At 38.1% G+C, this 23,271-nt stretch overlaps 1 protein-coding gene across 7 annotated transcripts in view; it reads left to right on the top strand.

Annotated features, from left to right (window-relative positions):
* The window catches only part of OPHN1 (oligophrenin 1), a 623,734-nt gene that overhangs the window by 287,123 nt on the left and 313,340 nt on the right, over nucleotides 1-23,271 (top strand). For all 7 annotated transcript variants that reach the window (XM_070461909.1, XM_070461913.1, XM_070461912.1 and 4 more), the window contains 4 exons: nucleotides 3,398-3,499; nucleotides 14,976-15,086; nucleotides 20,154-20,258; nucleotides 22,019-22,148. In XM_070461909.1, the coding sequence (XP_070318010.1) occupies nucleotides 3,398-3,499; nucleotides 14,976-15,086; nucleotides 20,154-20,258; nucleotides 22,019-22,148 (448 nt within the window). The remainder of the gene's footprint in view (nucleotides 1-3,397; nucleotides 3,500-14,975; nucleotides 15,087-20,153; nucleotides 20,259-22,018; nucleotides 22,149-23,271) is intronic.

Below are 23,271 nucleotides of genomic sequence, written 5' to 3'. Positions count from 1 at the left end.
CCTTAATTTCTCTTTCTGTTTTTTCATTGTTAGTGTATAGGAATGCAAGAGATTTCTGTGTGTTAATTTTATATCCTGCAACTTTACTGTATTCGTTGATTAGCTCTAGTAATTTTCTGGTAGAGTCTTTAGGGTTTTCTATGTAGAGGATCTTGTCATCTGCAAACAGAGAGAGTTTCACTTCTTCTTTTCCTATCTGGATTCCTTTTACTTCTTTTTCTGTCCTGATTGCTGTGGCCAACACTTCCAAAACTATGTTGAATAGTAGTGGTGAGAATGGGCACCCTTGTCTTGCTCCTGATTTCAGGGGAAATGCTTTCAGTTTTTCACCCTTGAGGGTGATGCTTGCTGTGGGTTTGTCATATATAGCTTTTATTATGTTGAGGTATGTTCCTTCTATTCCTGCTTTCTGGAGAGTTTTAATCATAAATGGATGTTGAATTTTGTCAAAGGCTTTTTCTGCATCTATTGAGATAATCTTATGGTTTTTATCTTTCAATTTGTTAATGTGGTGTATTACATTGATTGATTTGCAGATATTAAAGAATCCTTGCATTCCTGGGATAAAGCCCACTTGGTCATGATTTTTTTACTATGTTGTTGGATTCTGTTTGCTAGAATTTTGTTCAGGATTTTTGCATCTATGTTCATCAGTGATATTGGCCTGTAGTTTTCTTTTTTTGTGGCATCTTTGTCTGGTTTTGGAATTAGGGTGACAGTGGCCTCATAGAATGAGTTTGGAAGTTTACCTTCTTCTGCAATTTTCTGGAAGAGTTTGAGTAAGATAGGTGTTAGCTCTTCTCTAAATTTTTGATAGAATTCAGCTGTGAATTCTGGTCCTGGGCTTTTGTTTGCTGGAAGATTTCTGATTACAGTTTCGATTTCCTTTCTTGTGATGGGTTTGTTAAGATCTTCTATTTCTTCCTGGTGCCCACTCTCACCACTACTATTCATGGTTGCTTCCATGTTTTAGCTATTGTAAATAGTGCTGCAGTGAACAATGGGATGCATGTGTCTTTTTTCAATTTTGGTTTTCTCAGGGTATATGCCTAGGAGTGGAATTGCTGGGTCATATGGTGGTATCATTCTTAGTTTTTTTTTTTTTTTAAATTAACTTATTTTTCATTGAAAGGTAATTGCTTTACAGAATTTTGCTGTTTTCTGTCAAACCTCAATATGAATCAGCCATAGGTATACATGTATCTCCTTCCTTTTGATCCTCCCTCCCATCTCCCTCCCCATCCCACCCCTCTAGGTTGATACAGAGCCCCTGTTTGAGTTTCCTGAGCCATACAGCAAATTCCCATTGGCTATCTATTTTACATATGGTAATTTAAGTTTCCATGTTACTCTTTCCATACATCTCACCCTCTCCTCCCCTCTCCCCATGTCCATAAGTCTATTCTCTATGTCTGTTTCTCCACTGCTGCCCTGTAAGTAAATTCTTCAGTACCATTTTTCTAGATTCCATATATATGTGTTAGAATACGGTGTTTATCTTTTTCTTTTTGACTCACTTCACTCTGTTCTAGGTTCATCTACCACATCAAAAGTGACTCAAATGTGTTCCTTTTTATGGATTAGTAATATTCCATTGTGTATATATACCACGACTTCTTTATCCATTCATCTGTCGATGGACACCTAGGTTGCTTCCATGTTCTAGCTGTTGTAAATAGTACTACAATGAACAATGGAATACATGTGTCTCTTTTAGTTTTGGTTTCCTCAGAGTATATGCCTAGGAGTGGGATTGCTGGGTCATATGGTAGTTTTATTTCTAGTTTTTTAAGGAATCTCCATACCATCTTCCATAGTGGCTGTATCAATTTACATTCCCACCAACAATGCAAGAGCGTTCCCTTTTCTCCACACACTCTCCAGCATTTATTGTTTGTAGACCTTTTGATGATGGCCATTCTGGCTGGTGTGAGATGATATCTCATTATAGTTTTGATTTGCATTTCTCTAATAATGAACAATGTTGAACATCTTTTCATGTGTTTGCTAGCCTTCTGTCTGTCTTCTTTGGAGAAATGTCTGCTTAGGTCTCTTCCCCACTTTTTGATTGAATTGTTTGTTTTTCTGGTATTGAGTTGTATGAGCTGCTTGTATATTTTGAAAATTAATCCTTTGTCAGTTGTTTTATTGATTTCCTCCCATTCTGAGTATTGTCTTTTCACCTTGCTTACAGTTTCCTTTGCTGGGCAAAAGCTTTTAAGTTTAATTAGGTCCCACTTGTTTACTTTTGTTTTTATTTCCATTACTCTAGGAGGCAGATCATAGAGGATCTTACTTTGATTTATGTTATCTTAGTGTTCTGCCTATATTTTCCTCTGAGAGTTTTATATTTTCTGGTCTTACATTTAGGTCTTTAATCCATTTTGAGTTTATGTAAAAAGCACATTCTTGACAGGTAAGAGGTCACTCAGTTTTGCCCTGACTTCCTGCCCAGCAATAGATTGCCTCTAGAAATAAACCTTGGCTGAGGTATATTTTTTCCTGTGTGTCACTTGCTTTGCCTCATCTAATACTTGGCACACTTTAGGTACTCAGTGAGTTTAGATTTCCTATGTGACAACACAAGCCTTTTACATGAATTTCCCAATGTGGTGCTGAGAGGATTGCAGGATGTCAGCATTAGTCTGTGACAAGCTAGCATTCTTAGTGCTCATTTGGAAACTGTGATTTCTATTAATTGTTGTGTTGAGAGGCAGAGAGCTTAATGCAAATAACGACTGAGTCTTCCATCCGTCATAAGGCTTTTCAACTCCTGATTTTCAGTTAAGCCTTGCAGGATTTTTCCATATCTTTAACATCATATTTTAATATGTAGTACTGAAATGCTTAAACAGTATCAAAGAACTTATAATTTACAGTCAGTCTTAGATTCCAATTTTCTTGGAAATGTTTTACTTATTATTAGACTGTCTAACTGCATTGTAGATTAACATTTGAAAGGCATATTCACTGTTGACTATTGTGTTCCTTCTTCTTTTCAAAAATTAAGGCTAATTCATGTCAATGTATGACAAAAACCACTACAATATTGTAAAGTAATTAGCCTCCAACTAATAAAAATAAATGAAAAAAAAAGAAAACTAAAAAAAAATTAATGTAGTCAATGAATGTGAAAAATATTAAGGGGAAAAAATTAACTGGTATACAGGTGCATTTTAAATGCTATTGTCTGAGCATTAGCTCCCAGAGCCTTTAGCTATACAAATAGGAACCCTTTGTGTAGGTGAAGTTGTTAAAGGTTATATTTGAAGAAGTTGAAACTGCTGAGGCAAAATCCTGACTTGCTTTTCTGACACTGTGTTGTTCGTTCTCATTTCTGAGCAGACTGAATTAAAATCACAGACATCTTACTCTTTACTTTCTCTCCCACCTCTAGGAGAGGAAAAAGAAATTTGAAAAGGATGGAGAGAGGTTTTACTCCTTGCTGGATCGGCACTTACATCTGTCTTCCAAAAAGAAAGAATCTCAGTTACAAGAGGTATGTTCAAAAAGCCTGTCCCTGCCTTCTATTGCCAGGTATGCCTTGGAAGCTTCCTATTGCAAGGGTTTTCTCTTACTGTGCCTTAGCAGAGAACCATGTATAATGGTTGTGCTTGCAGATTAAACCATGGCCAGGGTCTCAGGACTCCTGAGTTCTCAAGTCAACTCCTCCACAAACTCACAGTGTGACTTTGGATAAGATATTTCTTTCTTGGCCTCAGTTTCTCTGTCAAAGGAAGTGTGGTACTACTCACAGATCCCTTCCAGTTCTAAGTTACTGATTCCAGATGAGGATATAGAGTTAAACTAGCATTGTAGGATGGAAGAAGATGGTGGAGGAGTAAGATGGGAAGATCACCGGCCTCCCCACAAATACATAAAAAATTGATCAGAATGTGGAACAAGTCCTGCAGAACAACTAAGTGACAGCAGAAGACCCCAAACCTCCAAAAAGGAAAGCAAATCTTCTTAGAATGAGGTAGGACAAAGGATAAACACCCACCCCCACACACAAAGACAAAAGACTTCAGGACGGGAGCTTGTGTCCCAAGGGAGGGAGGGAGTCATGAAGGAAGAAAAATTTCTGAGCACTTGTAAAACCCCTCACAGGCGAGACCAAGGGGGAAACTGTGAAACTTCAGAGTGCTGTGCAACAGCAGTAACTCAGAAGGCAAAATACTGAGAAAGCTGCCTAACACTTCTCAGCCCATAAGCAGCTCACAAACCCCAACCTGGAATGGGGGAGTGGTGGTTCAGGGAGCCAAGGCTCCAACGAAGATCCCAGGGAGAGGTATGGGGCTGGTGGCCATGATGATGTGTGCTGAGAGTGCTACTTTGACAAGGCTGTGGAATTAGACATGACTGCCACTGTTAAAGCCAGGAAAGGTGCTGGAAGCAACAGACAAAACACTGTTGATGTGTTCCCAATCACAGAGGTTGCAGCTAGCACCAGGCCATGAGCAGGCACAGGTTACTGCCCACACCTTGCAGGGAGCTTAAACAGTTTGGCTCTTTCTAGAGACCCATGAATTGGGTCTCTAGAACCCTAGACCCCAGTTTTCTCTGGGAAAATTAACAAGCTGCCTTAGACTGTAATAGCATCCAAGAGCTTACTACTTTCACAGGCATTCCCCTGTACAACTCTTATGTGGCTGCCATATCCTCCTCTCTCCCCAGCCTAAGAGAGCAAGTGAGTCTTAATGAGCCTCAGCCTTCACTCTCTTGTGTCCAGGTAGGGAACAGACTGTGGACTCTAGGAGAAACAGTAAACTTTAGGAGCGGCTATAAACTGAAATGAGGCCAGATGTGAGACTGACTCCATGCTGCCCACAAGTTTCAGAGACCTTCCTAGAAGTATTAGAAGACCTTGGTGTAGGTTTCACTGAGTATTTTGGGCTACTGAGTGTTGCCTTCACCACGAGTTTTGGGAACTTGTCTTTTGCGTTGTGTGGCTTGTGAGTTCTTGGAGCTTCAATAGGCAATGAGCCTGAACCCCTGAGGTAGAGACGGAAGCCCAAGGCTTTGAACCACTAGAGTACACCTGACCCTTGGGAACATTAATAGATGAGAGATCGCCAAAAGGCCTCCATCTGAATACCAAAGCCAAGCCCACCCAAAGGACAGCAAGCACCAATACCCAGATACCCCATGCTAATCCTTCAAGAAAACAGAAACACAACATTGCACACTAGCAGACAGGCTGTGCAAAGCCACACTGAACCCATAGACACCCCAAAACCTGTTACTGGACATGCTACTACCCATCAGAGAGATGAGATCCAGCTTCATCAACCAGAACACAGGCACAAGTCCCCCCAACCAGGAAACCTTTACATGGCACTGGTCCAACCTCATTCATGGGGGACTGACTCCACAACTAAGAATAATGACCTTGAGACTTTTTCTTTTTTAAAAAATCACAATCTTCATTTCCACTATATACTTCTACCTCTGCACTGGCCTTCTGTGGTGCTGTGGATTTTTTTTTCCTTTATGATTTTTTTGTTTTTCCTCTTTTTTTTTTTGTTCTTTTCCTGCTGTAGTTATTGTTTAATATATTTAAATCATTTTTTACATATTTTTATTTAATCTTACTTTTCTTTTTTCTTCTTTTCTTCCTTTTCTTTTTCTTTTTTTCCCCTTATTTTATTCTTTCTTTTTTCACCATGTTTGTTAATTTGTTTTGTTTTCTTTGCTTTATTCCCCAATTGGCACCCTGCTTTGGTTCTGTTTTCCAGTTTAAGTTTTAATTGGCTCTGTTTTTAATTGGTTGATATCATTTTTGGTTTCATTTGCTTACCAAGTCAGTCTCTGTACTTTCATTTCTTTGGAATATTTCTGTTATGTTTGTGTGTGTGTAAGCATATGTATATGTTCCACTGTTTTTGTAATTGTCTGTCTGATTTGTATTTACCATATGTCTGGGTTGGCCTTTTGTTTCTTTCAATGTTTTGCTTTTTATCTCCCTGTGTTTGTTTTAATCCCATTTAATGCCATAACAAGCAACTCGAGGAATCTCAGTCCCTTGACCAGGGATTGGGCCTGAGTCTTTGGAGTGGCAGTACTGAATCCATGGAAAAGAAATGCAAAAAGGCAAAATGGTTGTCTGAAGAGGCCTTACAAATGGCTGTGAAAAGAAGAGAAGTGAAAAGCAAAGGAGAAAAGGAAAGATATTCCCATTTGAATGCAGAGTTCCAAAGAATAGCAAGGAGAGATAAGAAAGCCTTTCTCAGTGATCAATGCAAAGAAATAGAGGAAAACAACAGAATGGGAAAGACTAGAGATCTCTTCATGAAAATTAGAGATACCAAGGGAACATTCCGTGCAAAGATGGGTTTGATAAAGGACAGAAATGGTATGGACCTAATGGAAGCAGAATACATTAAAAAGAGGTGGCAAGAATACACAGAATAACTGTACAAAAAAGGTCTCCATGACCCAGATAATCACGATGGCATGATCACTCACCTAGAGTGAGACATCCTGGAATTTGAAGTCAAGTGGGCCTTAGAAAATATCACTACAAACAAAGCTAGTGGAGGTGATGGAATTCCAGTTGAACTATTTCAAATCCTGAAATATGATGCTGTGAAGGTGCTGCACTGAATATGCCAGCAAATTTGGAAAACTCAGCATTGGCCACAGGACTGGAAAATGTCAGTTTTCATTCCAATCCCTAAGAAAGGCAATCCAAAAGAATGCTCAAACTACCACACAATTGCCCTCATCTCACACTCTAGCAGAGTAATTCTCAAAATTTTCCAAGCCAGGCTTCAGCAATATGTGAACTGTGAACTTCCAGATGTTCAAACTGGTTTTAGAAAAGGCAGAAGAACCAGAGATCAAATTGTCAACATCTGCTGGATCATCGAAAAAGCAAGAGAGTTCCAGAAAAACATCTATTTCTGCTTTACTGACTATGCCAAAGCCTTGACTGTATGGATCACAAAAACTGCGGAAAATTCTGAAAGAGATGGGAATACCAGACCACCTGACCTGTCTCTTGAGAAACCTATATGCAGGTCAGGAAGCAACAGTTAGAATTGGACGTGGAACAACAGACTGGTTCCAAATAGGAAAAGGAGTACATCAAGGGTGTATATTGTGACCCTGCTTATTTTGTATATGCAGAATACACCATGAGAAACGCTGGGCTGGAAGAAGCACAAGCTGGAATTAAGATTGCTGGGAGAAATATCAATAATGTCAGATGTGCAGATGATACCGCCCTTATGATAGAAAGTGAAGAGGAACTAAAAAGCCTCTTGATGAAAGTGAAAGAGGAGAGTGAAAACGTTGGCCCAAAGCTCAACATTCAGAAAACCAAGATGATGGCATCTGGTACCATCACTTCATGGGAATTAGATGGCAAAACAGTGGAAACAGTGTCAGACTTTATTTTTTTGGACTCCAAAATCACTGCAGATGGTGATTGCAGTCATGAAATTAAAAGACGCTTACTCCTTGGAAGGAAAGTTATGACCAACCTAGATAGCATATTAAAAAGCAGAGACATTACTTTGCCACCAAAGTCCATCTAGTCAAGGCTATGGTTTTTCCAGTGGTCATGTGTGGATGTGAGAGTTGGACTGTGAAGGAAGCTGAGGACCGAAAAATTGATGCTTTTGAACTGTGGTGTTGTAGAAGACTCTTGAGAGTTCCTTGGACTGCAAGGAGATCCAACCAGTCCATCCTAAGGGAGGTCAGTCCTGGGTGTTCATTGGAAGGACTGATGCTGAAGCTGAAACTAGAATACTTTGGCCACCTCATGTGAAGCGTTGACTCATTGGAAAAGACCCTGATGCTGGGAGGGATTGGGGCAGGAGGAGAAGGGGATGACAGAGGATGCGATGGCTGGATGGCATCACCGACTTGATGGACATGAGTTTGAGTAAACTCTGGGAGTTCATGATGGACAGGGAGGCCTGGTGTGCTGCAATGCATGGGATCACAAAGAGCGACTGAACTGAACTGAATCCAGGACCTCAGAGTGCCAGAGAACTCATAATCCCAGGGAGTATTAATTAGTGAGAAATTCCATGAAGGCCTACACCTGTATACAGAATCTAGTATCACACAGCTGCTCATGGCACCCAGTTCAGGATGTCTCACCCAAGCAACAAGCAAGACAAAAACACAAAAACTATCATCAGCAGACAGGATTCCCTCAGACACTCGAAAATATACCACCTCACACAACCCTGCCTATCAGAGGGGTGAAAATGCGGGCGCAAGTCACCCCCAACACGAAGGCAACACAAAGCACTAGACCAACCTTAACTATTGAGGGTGGAACCCCAAAGGAAGAAGAAATACAACCATAAATCCTTGGAAAAGAAGACTTCAACCACATTAAGTTAGAGAAAAATGAAAAGACACAGACATATAGCACAAATGAAGGAACAAGGTAGAATTTCACAAGACCAAATAAATGAAGAGGAAATAGGCAAACTATCTGAAAAAGAATTCAAAGTAATGGCATTAAAGATGTACCAAGGCCTCAAAAATAGAATGGAGAAAATGCAAGAATAAATTAATACAATTAACAAGGACCTAGTGGAAATAAATAGACGAATAGCACAATTACTGGAATTAAAAGTACTCTGGAAGGAATCAATAGTAGAATAACTGAGGCAGAACGGTTAACTGAGCTGGAAAATAGAGTGGTGGAAATAACTGCTGAAGAGCAGAATAAAGGAGTGGAATTGAAATAATTAAGGATAACCTCAGAGATATCTGGGACAATGTTAAATGTACCAACATTCTAATTATAGTGGTCTCAGATGAAGAAGAGAAAAATAAGGGGTCTGAGAAAATTTTTGAAAAGGCTATGGTAAATAAAAACAAAAACTTCCCCAATATGGGAAAGAAAATAGTAATCAAGTCCAAGAAGCACAGAGAGTTCCATACAGGATAAACCCAAGGAGAAACATGTCAAGGCACATACTAATCAAAATAACAAATAGTAAATACAAAGAAAAAATATTAAAAGCAGCAAGGGAAAAGGAACAAGTAATGCACAAGGGGAAACCTATATGATTAAGAGCTGATCTTTCAGCAGAAACTCTGCAGGCCAGAAGGAAATGGCAGGATATATTTGATGTATTGAAAGAAAAAAATCTATAACCAAGATTGCACTACCTGGCAAGGATGTTATTCAAAACTGATAGAGAAATCAAAAGTGTTCCAGATAAGCAAAATTTAAGTGAGTTTAGCACCACTAAACCAGCTTTACAACAAATGTTAAAGGTATTATTATAGGCAAGAAACACAAGAGAAAGAAGAGACCTACAAAAACAAACCAAAACAATTATGAAAATGCCAGTAGGAACATATATAAAAATAATTACTTTAAATGTAAATGGATTAAACACCACAATTAATAAACACAGGCTGGCTGAATGGATATAAAAGCAAGACCCATATATATGATGTCTACAAGAAACCCACTTTAAGACTGAAAGAGGATGGAAAAAGATATTCTATGCAAATGGAAATCAAAAGAAAGCCAGAGTGGCAATTCTCATATCAGACAAAACAGACTTTAAAATTAAAAAAAAATATTACAAGAAAGAAAAAGGACACTATATAATGATCAAGGGATCAATCCAAGAAGACATAAAAATTTTAAATATTTATGCACCCAATATTGGAACACCTCAGTACATAAGGCAAACTCTAACAGACATAAAAGTGGAAATTGACAGTAACACAATAATAGTAGGCAACTGTAACATCTCACTGACACCACAGGACATATCATCAAATGAGAAAATTGGTAAGGAAACACAAACCTTAATCGAAACTTTAGACAATATGGACCTAATTGATATATTCAGGACATTCCATCCAAATGCAGAAAAATACACTTTCTTCTCAAGTGAACGTGGAACATTCTCCAGGATAGACCACCTCTTGGATCACAAATCAAGCCTAAGTGAATTGAAGAAAATTGGAATCATATCAAGCGTCTTTCCTGACCAGGCTAGATATCAACTACAGAAGAAAAAAGACTATGAAAGCACACACATGGAGATTAAACAATACATTTCTGAGTAACAAATAGGTTACTGAAGGAAGAAGGGAAGTTAAAATATTCCTAGGAAAAAAATGACAGGAAAATTATGAAAACCCAAAGCCTGTGAGATGCAGGAAAAGCAGTTCTAAGAAGGAAGTTTATAGCAATACAATCTTACCTCAAAAAATAAGAAAAAGATTGAATAGACAAACTAACTTTACACTTCAAATAACAGCTGGAAAAAGAATAACAAAAAATCCCAAAGTTAAAAGGGAGGAAATCATAATGATCAGAACAAAAATAAATGAAAAGAAATGAAGGAAACAATAGTAAAGATTAATAAAACTAAAAGCTGGTTCTCTGAGAACATAAACAATACTGAAAAAAACCATTGTCCAGACTCATCAAGGAAAAAAGGGAGGAAAATCAAATGAGCAAAATTAGGAATGAAAAAGGAGAGGTTACAACAGGCAATGCAGAAACACAAAGGCTCAGAAGAGACAGTTATGAGCAACTATATGCCAAATATGGACAACCTGGAGGAAATGGATAGATTCTTTGAAAAGTTCAGCCTCCCAAGGCTGAACCAGGAAGAAATAGAAATTATGAACAAGCCAATCACAAACACTGAAATCGAAACTGTGATAAAAAGTCTCCCCAAAAAACAAAAGCCCAGGGCCAAATGGCTTCACAGAATTCTGTCAAACATTTAGAGAAGAGCTAATGCCTATTCTTCTAAAACTCTTCCAAAAAATTGCAGAGAAAGGAACACTTCCGAATACATTCTGTGAGGTCATCATCACCCTGATACCAAAATCAGACAAAGACATTACACAAAAAAAGAAAATTACAGGCCAATATCACTGATGAACATAGATACAAACACCCTCAACAAAATTCTAACAAACAGAATTCAACAACAGACTAAAACATCATACACCATGATCAAGTCAGGTTTATCCCAGTTAGGCAAGGGTTCTTCAATATACACAAGTCAATCAATGGGAGACATCATATTAATAAATAGAGAGATAAAATCCATATGAAAATCGCAATAGATGCAGAAAAAACTTTGACAGAAATCAACACCCATTTATGATAAAACTCTTCAAATATTGGACATAAAAGGAGCTTAACATAATAAAGGTAATATACAGGAAACCCACAGCAAACATTGTTCTCAATGGTGGAAAACTGAAAGCGTTCCCTCTAAGATCAGGAGCAAGACAAGCCTGCATGCTCTCACCAGTATTATTTAACATAGTTTTGGAATTCTCAGCTATGGCAATCAGAGAAGAATGAGAAATAAAGGAAATCCAGATCAGAAAGGTGACTGAGATTGGAAAGGAAGAAGTAAAACTCTATTTACAGATGACATGATATTGTGTGTAGAAAATCCTAAAGATACTATAACAAAATTATTAGAGCTAACAAAATTATTAGAGCTAATCAGCAAATTTAGTATCACAGAATACAAGATCAATACACAGAATGCCCACCATCAAAAAATCCACAAACCAGTGCTGGGGAGGATGTGGAGAAAAGGGAATGCTCTTGCACTGTTGGTGGGAGTGTAAATTGATACAGCCACTATGGAGGACACTATGGAGATTCCTTATGAAACTAGTAATAAATCTACTATATGACCCAGCAATACCACTTCTAGGCATATACCGTGAGGAAACCAAAATTGAAAAAGACACATGTACCCCAATGTTCACTGAAGCACTATTTACACTAGCTGAAACTTAGAAGCAACCTAGATATCCATTGACAGATGAATGGATAAAGAAGCTGTGGTACTGATGAACCTATTAGCAGGGAAGAAATGAAGACACAGAGATAGTGATGGGCTTATGGACACGGTGGAGGGGAAGAAAGAGAGGGTAAGACAAATGGAGACAGTAGCATGAAAGCATGTATGCTATGACTTGTAAAATGGATAGCCATTGGAAATTTCCTGTATGACTCAGTGAACTCAAACTAGGGGTCTGTAACAACCTAGAGGGGTTGGAAAGTGTGGGAAGTGGGAAGGAAGCTCAAGAGTGCAGGGACATATGTATACTTATGGCTAATTCATGTTGATGTTTGACAGAAAGCAAATCAATTTTGTAAAGTAATTATTCCTCAATTTAAAAAAAATTAAAAGTAACTAACATTGCATTTGATAGGTCAGGAATAGATATAATTTTTTCTATGAGGTTTTCCAACAGTAAGTTTTTTATTTTAGGTTCTGCACTAGGTCTGCAATCACAGAAAACTAAAGAAACTGACCATATGGATTGCAACCTTGGCTAACTCAATGAAACTATGAGTGGTGCTGTGTAGGGCCACTCAAGACAGATGGGATATTGTGGAGAGTTCTGATAAAACATGTTGGACTGGAGAAGGGAATGGCAAATCACTTCAGCATTCTTGGCATGAGAACCCCATGAATAGTATGAAAAGACAAAAAGATGTGACAATGAAAGCTGAACTCCCCAGGTTGGTAGGTGCCCAATATGCTACTGGGGAAGAGCAGAGAAATAGCTCCAGAAGGAATGAAGAGGCTGAACAAAAGCAGAAACAGTGCCCAGTTGTGCATGTGTCTGGTGGTGAAAGTAAAGTCCTATGTTGTACAGAACGATATTGCCTAAGAACTTTGGATGCTAGGTCAGTAAATCAAGGTAAATTGGAAGTGTTCAAACAGGAGAAGGCAAGAATGAACATAGGTGTTTTAGGAATCAGTGAACTAAAATGGATGGGAATGGTACATTTAATTTAGATGACCATTTTATTACTACTGTGGGCAAAAATCCCTTAGAAGAAATGGAGTGGTCCTCACAGTCAAGAGAAGAGTCTGAAATGCAGTACTTGGGTGCAATCTCAAAAACAATAGAAAGATTTAAGTTTGCTTTCAAGGCAAACCATACATCACAGTAATCAAATCTATGCCCTAACCACTAATGCCAAAGAAATTGAACAGAACAGTTCTGTGAAGAACTGCCACACCGTTTAGAACTAACAACAAAAAAGATGTCCTTCTCATCTTAGGGGACTGGAATGCAAATGTAGGAAGTCAAGAGATACCTGCAGGAAACTTTGACCTTGGAGTACAAAATGAAGCAGGGCAAAGCTAACAGAGATTTGCCAAGAGAACGCATTGGTCATAACAAACACCCTCTTCCAACAAAACAACAGATGACTGTAAACATGGACATCACCAGATGGTCAATACCAAAATCAGATTGATTATATTCTTTGCAGCTGAAGATGAAGAAATTCTATTCAGTCAGAAAAAAACAAGACCTGGAGCTGACTGTGACTCAGATCATGAACTCCATATTGGAAAATTCAGACTTAAAGTGAAGAAAGTAGGGAAAACCACTTGACCATTCAGGTATGACCTAAATCAAATCCCTTATGATTATACAGTGGAAGTGACAAATAGATTCAGGGGATTAGATCTGATAGAGAGAGTACCCTAAGAACTATGAATGGAGGTTCATAACATTGTATAGGAAGTGGTGATCAAAACCATCCCAAGAAAAAGAGATGCAAAATAGCAAAATGGTTGTCTGAGGAGGACTTACAAATAGTTGAGAAAAGAAGAGTTTCAAAAAGCAAAGGAGAAAAGGAAAGATATACCCATCTGAATACAGAGTTCCAAAGAATAGCATTACTTTGCCAATGTCTTAGAAGTGTTCCTTTTGTCTTAGAAGTGTTCCATGTGAGTAAAATCAGATTGTGTGAGCTCCACAGAACTATTAGAGTCCCACATTACTTTGCCAACAAAGGTCTGACTAGTCAAGCCTATGGTTTTTCCGGTAGTCATGGATGGATGTGAGAGTTGGACTATAAAGAAAGCTGAGTGCTGACGAATTGATGGTTTTGAACGGTGGTGTTGGAGAAGATTCTTGAGAGTCCCTTGGATTGCCAGGAGATCCAACCAGTCCATCCTAAAGGAGATCAGTCCTAAGTGTTCACTGGTAGGAGTGATGTTGAAGCTGAAACTCCAATACTTTGGCCACCTGATGTGAAGGGCTGACTCATTTGAAAAGACCCTGATCCTGGGGAAGACTGAAGGCGAGAGGAGATGGGGATGACAGAGGATGAGGTGGTTGGATGGTATCACCGACTCAATGGATATGAGTTTGGGTAAACTTCAGGAGTTGGTGATGGACAGGGAGGCCTGGTGTGCTGCAGTCCATGGGGTCACAAAGAGTTGGACACGACTGAGCAACTGAGCTGAAGTGAATTGATGCTGCTACTTCAGACTGTGTTTGTTGGTTTATTTCACTTTTTTTGTACCCTTTGTAGCATTTTGTTGAATGCTGAACATGATGCCCTGGGTGAAAGGAACTGATATAAAAAGATGTTATTATGTGTTTTTATACTTATCTGACTAGGATTTAGGCTGTGCTTAATTTGCTATAACCGCTCTTGCTAGAGGCAAAAATCTCCTCTGGTATCTTTGTGTTTTGCCTTCCCTATTATCTTTGGATTTTTTAAGAGATCTGTTCTTAAATAAGGTCTGACACTGGTTGTGGCAACAGGCTTCTGCGTCTGGGCTTCTGCTCTGGTAATCTCGGATTCTCTGTATTCAACTATCTATCCATTTGTTTTGGATACTATCTGTTTGTTTGGATACATTTTTTTTGGAGACAGTTGTTTTTCCTTTGACTTCAGTGGTCTGTTGGTTCTAAGGAGAGTGGTTGATTCTCAGTTTAGCTTTTCCTTGTATGAGGATGAGCACAATAACTTCCAAGCTTCTTATTTGTTAGGCCAGAAACTGGATATCCTGCATCAGTCACTTTTTCTATCTTGACTTCATGTTCCCTATTTGTAAAATAAAGGGATAAGATCACTGCTTGGTAGCATGATTCTCTTCCAGCCCTAGCATTCTGTTGAATCCATAAACACTGACTAGCATGAATGACTATGCCAATATGTGACATTTATTACCCTTCTTCTACAGGCAGACCTCCAGGTGGACAAGGAGAGGCGCAATTTCTTTGAGTCATCCCTTGATTATGTTTATCAAATCCAGGAAGTTCAAGAGTCTAAGAAGTTCAATATTGTGGAGCCAGTAAGTTCTAATGATGAATGGTCTAAAAATATTTACCAAATGTCAAGTAAGTGTAGAGAACTTTGATGATAAAATTGGAGTCTCTAAGAATATGAATATACTCAATGCTTAATAATGAATGTCAATGAAATAGACACACTGGCTTGTGCTATTCTTGCTCTCTAACGGATGTTCTCTCTCTCACTCTTCCTCACTCTTCCCCACCTTCCTTCCTCCTGATTTCTCTCTATAGCTATAATTTTTCTTTATATTTCTTTTCCTCCTCTCCTTTCTCGTGTTCCTTGATTTTTCTGTCACCCTTCATTTTACCTTGTTCTCCTCCCTTCCTCTCACACTTTCATAAGGTTTCTGAAAATACCCATCATATATCAGACACTGTTCTAAGAATGCATTTTTCTTGCATTCAGTGACTTCCCATTCTATTTTTACTTCTATCCTTTGAATATTTTTCTAATTAAATATCCTTAATATATTATAGAAGATGATGTACTGTGGTTTGATAAGTGTTTTGATTTTTAGCAACTTTCTTTTTTATTATAAAAACAATGTAAAAACAGTTGCAACAGTTGCAGAAAAAGCTAGAAAAAATTTATTAATATATGTAAAGCAAATACAACATATCCCCCATACAGAGATTATCACTGTTAATATTGTGGTGTTTGCCTCCTAAATTCTGTGTGTCTGTTATATTCTTTTGTCTATCTATTTTGCCTATGTACTTGTTGGTGTGGGTGTGTGTACACATGTGCATATATGTGTACACATATTACACATAAGCATGTATATCTGTGTACCTGTTATCTGTGATCACAGTTGTATGTATCTGTATGTGTACATTTGCAAACAAATATTTATTCATTTATCTGATAAGCATTTATTGAGTCTCTGTTATATGCAGGCACTGTGCTAAACACGGTATCATATAGTGAAAAATACAGACTCAGTTTCTGTCTTTGTGAAGATTACACTTTCATGGGGTGGAAAGAAGGATATACATAAATAAAGTAATTTGAGTTATGGTAATGGCTAAAACAAAGAACAGGAGCAGACAGCTACTTTAGGTCAAATGGTCAAGGGGAGATCTCTGAAAGTGTCATTTAAGATGAGATCTAAAGAAAGAAAAGATAAGGTAATGTGAATAATGGGAAGAGAACTTTTCAGGCACAGAAAAAAACACATGTACATAGTCCTTAAGTTAGTAAAGAATGGTGAGTATCACTGATGAGAGAAAAGGAGGGTGGCAGGAAATAATATCTGATAAGAAGGCATAGGACCTGTAGGCATGGTGAGGGGTTAGATTTTAGTCTGAATTGTAGTAGAAAAATCACTGATGTATATCAAATAGGATATGACATAGCTGATTTTGTTGTGTGGAGAATAGCTTGGAAGAGGGCAACAGCGGAAATGAGGAAACGAGTTAGGCTATTCCAGTGGTCTAGGCAAGTGAAAATGTTGCTTTGGGTTAGGGTGGTGGTAGTAGAAATAGAAAAGAATGATTGGATTAGAGATATATTTTGGAAGCAAAACTGGCAGGGCTTACTGATTGATTAGACTAAGCTGTGAGTGAAAGAAACCAGAATTCTTTGCTTTTTGGCTTGATTAACTAAGTAAGTAGGTGTTGGTGTCATTTCTTGGGATGGGAAAATTTTGAAAGAAAAAGGAAGGGTGTCTACATAACTGTGTGTGTGATACATACACTCATGTGCATTTATATATATGTTTGTACATGTACACATATATAACTGTATGTATATTTAGGAGTTTCCTGGTAGCTCAGTTGGTGAAGAATCTGCCTGCAGTGCAGGAGACTCGGGATTGATCCCTGGGTCAGGAAGATCTCCTGGAGAAGGAAATGGCAATCCACCCCAGTATTCTTGCCTGGGAAATCCCCTGGACAGAGGAGACTGGTGGGCCACAGTCCATGAGGTCACAAAAGTCGGACACGAAGTAGTGACTAAACCATCACCACCACCATGTGTATATATATGTGTATATATATATATATATATATATATACACACATATATATACACACACATGTGTATAGTACATACGTATGTACATAGTTTTTAATATGTTTATGTATATATACATATATTGGGTTAGCCAGAAGATTTATTCAAGTTTTCCCATAATAACATCTTACAGAAAAATCCAAATAAACTTTTTGGCTAACCCAATATATTTAGTTTGTGTTTGTGTGTTTTTGTGTGTGTCAGTCACTCAGTCATGTCTGACTCTTTGCTATCTCATGGACGATAGCCCACCAGGCTCCACTGTCCATAGGATTCTCTAGTCAAGAATACTGGAGTGGGTTGCCATTACTTTCTCCAGGGGATCTTCCCTACTACGGCATCAAACTTGGGTCTCCCACATTGCAGTCAGATTCTTTACCATCTGAGCCACTGGGGAAACCCATAGTCTGTGGTTATCTACATATATATTTGGCAAATTTGGAAAACTCAGCAGTGGCCACAGGACTGGAAAAGGCCGGTTTTCATTCCAATCCCAATGAAAGGCAATACCAAAGAATGTTCAAACTACCACACAATTGCATTCATCTCACATGCTAGCAAAGTAATGCTCAGAATTCTCAAAGTCAGGCTTCAGCAGTATATGAAAGGTGAAATTCGAAATGTTCAAGCTGAATTTACAAAAGGCAGAAGAACCAGAGATCAAATTGTCAACACCATTGGATCATCAAAAAAGCAAGAGAGTTTCAGAAAACCATCTATTTCTGCTTTATTGACTCTGCCAAAGGCTTTTGACTGTGTGAATCACAAGAAACTGTGGAAAAAGTCTTCAAGAGATGGGAATACCAGACCACCTGACCTACCTCCTGAGAACTCTGTATGCAGGTCAAGAAGCAACAGTTAGAACTGGACTTGGAACAACAGACTGGTTCCAAATCAGGAAAGGAGTATGTCAGGGCTGTATATTGTCACCCTGCTTATTTAACTTATATGCAGAGTACATCATGAGAAATGCTGGACTGGAGGAAGCACAAGCTGGAATCAAGATTGCTGAGAGAAATATCAATAACCTCAGATATGACACCGCCCTTATGGCAGAAAGTGAAGAAGAACCAAAGAGCCTCTTGATGAACATGAAAGAGGAGAGTAAAAAATTTGGCTTAAAGTTCAACATTCAGAAAACTAAGATCATGGCATCCGGTCTCATCGCTTTACGGCACATAGATGGGAAAATAATGGAAACAGTGAGAGACTTGATTTTTCTAGGTTTAAAATCACTGCAGATGGTGACTGCAGCCCTGAAATTAAAAGACACTTGCTCCTTGGAAGAAAAGCTAAAACCAACCTAGACAGCATATTAAAAAGCAGAGAGATTACTTTGCCAACAGAAGTCCATCTAGCCAAAGGTATGGTTTTTCCAGTAGTCATGTATGGATGTGAGAGTTGGACTATAAAGAAAGCTGAGTGCCAAAGAATTGATGCTTTTGAACTGTGGTGTTGGAGAAGGCTCTTGAGAGTCCCTTGGACTGAAAGGAGTTCCAATCAGTCAATCCTTAAGGAAATCAGTTCTGAATATTCATCAGAAGGACTAATGCTAAAGCTGAAACTCCAATACTTTGGCCACCTGATGTGAAGAACTGACTCATTGGAAAAGACCCTGATGCTGGGAAAGATTGAAGGCAGGAGGAGAAAGGAATGACAGAGGATGAGATGGTTGGATGGCATCACCGACTCGATAGATATGAGTTTGAGTAAGCTCTGGGAGTTGGTGATGGACAGGGAAGCCTGGTGTGCTGCAGTCCATGGGGTCGCAAAGAGTTGGACATGAATGAGTCACTGAACTGTACATATATATTAATACACACATATAGATGTGTTTGTATATATATAGCATGTAAGTGCATATTTATATGTGCTTCACTGTTTACTTTCTAAAAAGAATAGAGCAGTTTTTACTACTTCCTGTTACACTCTACCCCCTGGTGGCTTAGATGGTAAACAGTCCTCCTATAGTGCAGGAGACCTGGGTTTTATCCCTGGATCAGGAAGATCCCCTGGAGAAGGGAACGGCTACTCACTCCAGTATTCTTGCCTGGGAAATCCCATGGACAGAGGATCCTAGCAGTCTCCAGCCTATGTGGTCGCAAAGAATCTGACCCAACTGAGCAACCAACACACACACAGACACACACACACACACACACACACACACACACACACACACAATTACACTTTACTATTGCCAGCACTGAGCATTGATTTTTAATATGTTTGTATTTCACAGACGAAATTTTTATTCTGTTGTTATTTGTTTATATTTGATTTTTATTGGAGTGAACATTTGAGGCATTAAAATATATTTTATTGATCATTTCAATGTCTTCTGCAATGTCCAACCCCCTCCCCAATATATTTTTAATTTAAAAATTATTTTTCAAAGAAAGATCCTTGGATATTTTAGCATTATGATATTGTTCATTATGATCATTTATCCATTTTTACTTATTGTTTTTATCAACAAATATTTGAGTCTCCTTCCCCAGTGGTTCAGCATTAAAGAATCTGCCTGCAATGCTGGAGACACAGGAGACAGTGATTCAATCCTTGGGTCTGGAAGATCCCCTGGAGGAGGGAATGGCAACCCACTCCAGTATTCTTGCCTGAACAATCCCATGGACAGAGGAGCCTGACAGACTACAGTCCATGGGATCACAAAGAATCTGACACTACTGAAGTGACTGAACATGCATGTATTTATAAGTACTTTACTCTGTGCCAGTCCTGAAGATATAAAGGCAGTCTATTCCCACATTATGTTCATCCTGTCCACATTTGATTGGTTTCATATGCTATCTGAAAAGGGTATTGTTGAATAAATTTGTTAGTAGTTCTTATTTTCTGGATTTGAGTCCAGTGTGAATGTTTAACCTAATGAAAGAATAACTATGTGTAGATCTATTTATGTTGCATTACTGCTCTTAACACTATACTGGTTAAACACTGTGTGAAGTTTCTTTTTTGTATATCTTGTTTCCCTTTATTTGATTAATGAGAAGATGGTGGTGATAAAGTTATTTTTATACATTTTCTCTAGGTCTTGGCCTTTCTTCATAGCCTCTTCATTTCCAACAGCTTGACTGTGGAACTAACACAGGATTTCCTCCCATATAAACAACAGCTTCAGCTCAGTTTACAGAATGTGAGTTTTCATGTGGGTTTCTTCGCCAGTCTTTGCATTGCAATTGGATTTCAGTCTCAATATCTTGACTTTGGAATTTTAGGTTATTATATCCCAGCTAATTTGTGAGAACCAATTGGTGTGGATCACAAATATTTTAGTGTAATAGATTGTTTTTACTCTTCCAGTTTCAACTATTCCCTGTCTTTGAGGCTGACTGTTGTTCAAACCCACCCTTCCACCCACTAACACATCTATCTATCCAATATTTATTAAATGTTGCTAATTTGCTATATCTCTCCCAGATTAGAACCCATCTATGGGCTTATTTAAGTACAGATCAGTTCTTATGCTAATTAGTCAAGATACTCTCTTTGTAGGTTTTATTAATATGAATGCCCATTCTTCCCTTCCTTTTCTCATTTCTTTTCTCATTACATTAGTATAGTTAAAAAATTATCTTGAAGGATGATCTCAACCTTCTTTCCCATGCTTTTCTTATAGATGGACATAAGCACAGCCTTCCCTTCCTTGTCGCATATCATTTTTCTCATTTTGTTATTTAACCCACATTTAACAATTACTTAGGTATATAATGAACATATAATATACATTGTGCCAGGCATTGTAAAATGCACTGAACATACCATAATGAGGCACGTTAGTTTTTGTCTTCAGGGATTATTCAGTCTCTTAGAGCTGAGAGAGATAAACAGAGATACAGCATGATTACTTATGCAAAGTGCTAAAATAGAGTTAAGACCAAAAAAGTTAAAAAAGCACAGAGTATAGAATAATTGTCTGATACAGTAAAAGAAGGCACCACTGAGGTAGTGATTTTGGACTTGTTACATTGCATAAAATTTATAGATGAATTTTTGGATGAAAACAAAAATTTGTTGTTTAGGAAATTCCTGATTTATACTTGTTTCTTTCTGGGTACTCTCTTTCACCAGAATGTGAGAATTCCTATCTTCTGCCAATTTACAAAATATTCCTATACCTAGGTCAATTGCTTAATCTTCCTCCAAATATATCTTGAAAAGTCTGAGTTTAGCAACAAATATTTTTCTATATCTATATCTATATATCTGTATATATATATATATATACATACTAGGTAGGACAGCCTATATCACCTTTTTCAATGACATCATGTGACAATCTTGAGACTGAACAGTGAAGACCTATTTCTAGTGATGATACACACATTTCAAACTGTGTTTTGCCATTGATTTTTAATCATGTACTTTTAAAGATACTACTTCTTAATATTAGCTTTTTTTATTCATGAGCATGAAAATGTAGGTTTTCTGTTGACCTATGTTCAAAGAGAGCACACTTTCATATCCTTTATTCTAATGGCCAGGATTTGATTCAGTGTCAAGTAAGCAGTAACTTTACCTGAGACAGAATGTAGAAGTTGCCATGATAATATTATCCTAGGGAACCTTCTTTATAGCCTTCCTTTTTGTAAGGCAGAGTTCAGTGTGATGCTCAGAATTCTTAGAGCTTTTATTTCTTGGAATCTTTTGTGATTTCTATTAGAAAATGTCTCCCAGATACATTATTATTTACATTTCTCTCTCCCTTTTAGCCTTTAGTACTGTTAAACTACACTAAATTGTTTTCTAGTTACTATGCCATTCAGCACTTGTTTTTTGCTATGTTGTATCAAATGATAAGAGCTGAGAAAACTCTGCACTGAATCTCTGACCATTGAATGCTTCTTCATGATGATGGTGCTGATGATAATGATTATGATGATAATATCTTGACAGACAAGAAATCATTTCTCCAGTACCCGAGAAGAGATGGAAGAACTTAAGAAAAGGATGAAAGAAGCTCCACAGACATGCAAACTTCCAGGACAGCCAACCATCGAAGGCTATCTCTATACACAAGAGAAATGTGTGTGGGAATACAGGGATAGCCACTGGGTTTAAGTAGGCTGATAACCACTGCCACTTGGCCTCTCCAAACTCCAGGCACCCATATAGTTCATAGACCCCTTCCAGTTATACCACTTTGGAAACCAGCATGAGAACAGAGAAAATAAAAAGGAGGGAAAAATTAAAGGGGGAGGTTAAGGATTTGTATTACAAAGGCTATGGGATGATAAAACTTAAGGTTTTCTCTGAGATTCAAAATGGGGATTGTTAATTGCTTAATGCTTTCAATGACTCTGACTTAGGCTAAAAGGAAGGTAGGAGAGAGGAGGCATAAAATAACATTTATTATACCTATTATGAGCCAGGCATGGTGTTAAGTGCTTTAAACATACTGCTTCATGTAACCTTTGAAAGCACTTTACCATACCCGTATTCGCATGAAACCACGGAGGCTTAGAGAGATCACTATCTGGAAGTCACCTAACTATCAAGTAACAAGGCTAAGTGTAAAGTCAGGTTTGTGAAATGCCAAAACGTATGCTCTTACAACTGTACCCTATACCTTCCATTGCCTTAAGATCACAAGGTTGCCTTTAAAGCACTACCCAACCATTGTGATTTCAGTGAAAAATACATTGTTCATTACTAACTAAGGGAAATGGGTTATCTTATTCAGTCACTGAATATTTCAGAGGTTTAAGCTTTTCTGCCTTCTAATGTTATGTAAACCTGTATGTGCTATTTGATTTCCTTTTGAACTGTGATACAATGTCTCCAAAGCCTGTGACTTCAGTCTCTGACCTAGTGAGTAGGTAGAAGAGACTATTCAGAGGTTACCAGTGGCAAAACCCACTGAAATCCACAAACCATGGTATTTCAGCATTAGTATTATCATACTTTTCCTCCCTTAGAGCAGTCCACTTTGATGGTTTTCAAAGATGTGTTCTCTTTGTCAGGTTCAGTTCTTCACCTCTCCTTTGCAAGATCTCTCAATCTAAGTGCTATTGATTGACATTTCAGGTTGGGTAATTCTCTGTTTTGAGAGGTCGTCCTATGCATTATAGGCTGTTTTGAAGCATCTATAGCCTCTCCCCACTTTATCCTGATAGTACTTCCCAACTCTGATAACCTAAGATGTCTCT

The sequence above is a fragment of the Odocoileus virginianus genome, chromosome X, assembly GCF_023699985.2.
Source record: "Odocoileus virginianus isolate 20LAN1187 ecotype Illinois chromosome X, Ovbor_1.2, whole genome shotgun sequence".
NCBI classification, from domain to species: domain Eukaryota; kingdom Metazoa; phylum Chordata; class Mammalia; order Artiodactyla; family Cervidae; genus Odocoileus; species Odocoileus virginianus.
The sequence above is the reverse complement of the archived record's forward strand: the minus strand, read 5'-3'. Positions and strand labels throughout refer to the sequence as shown.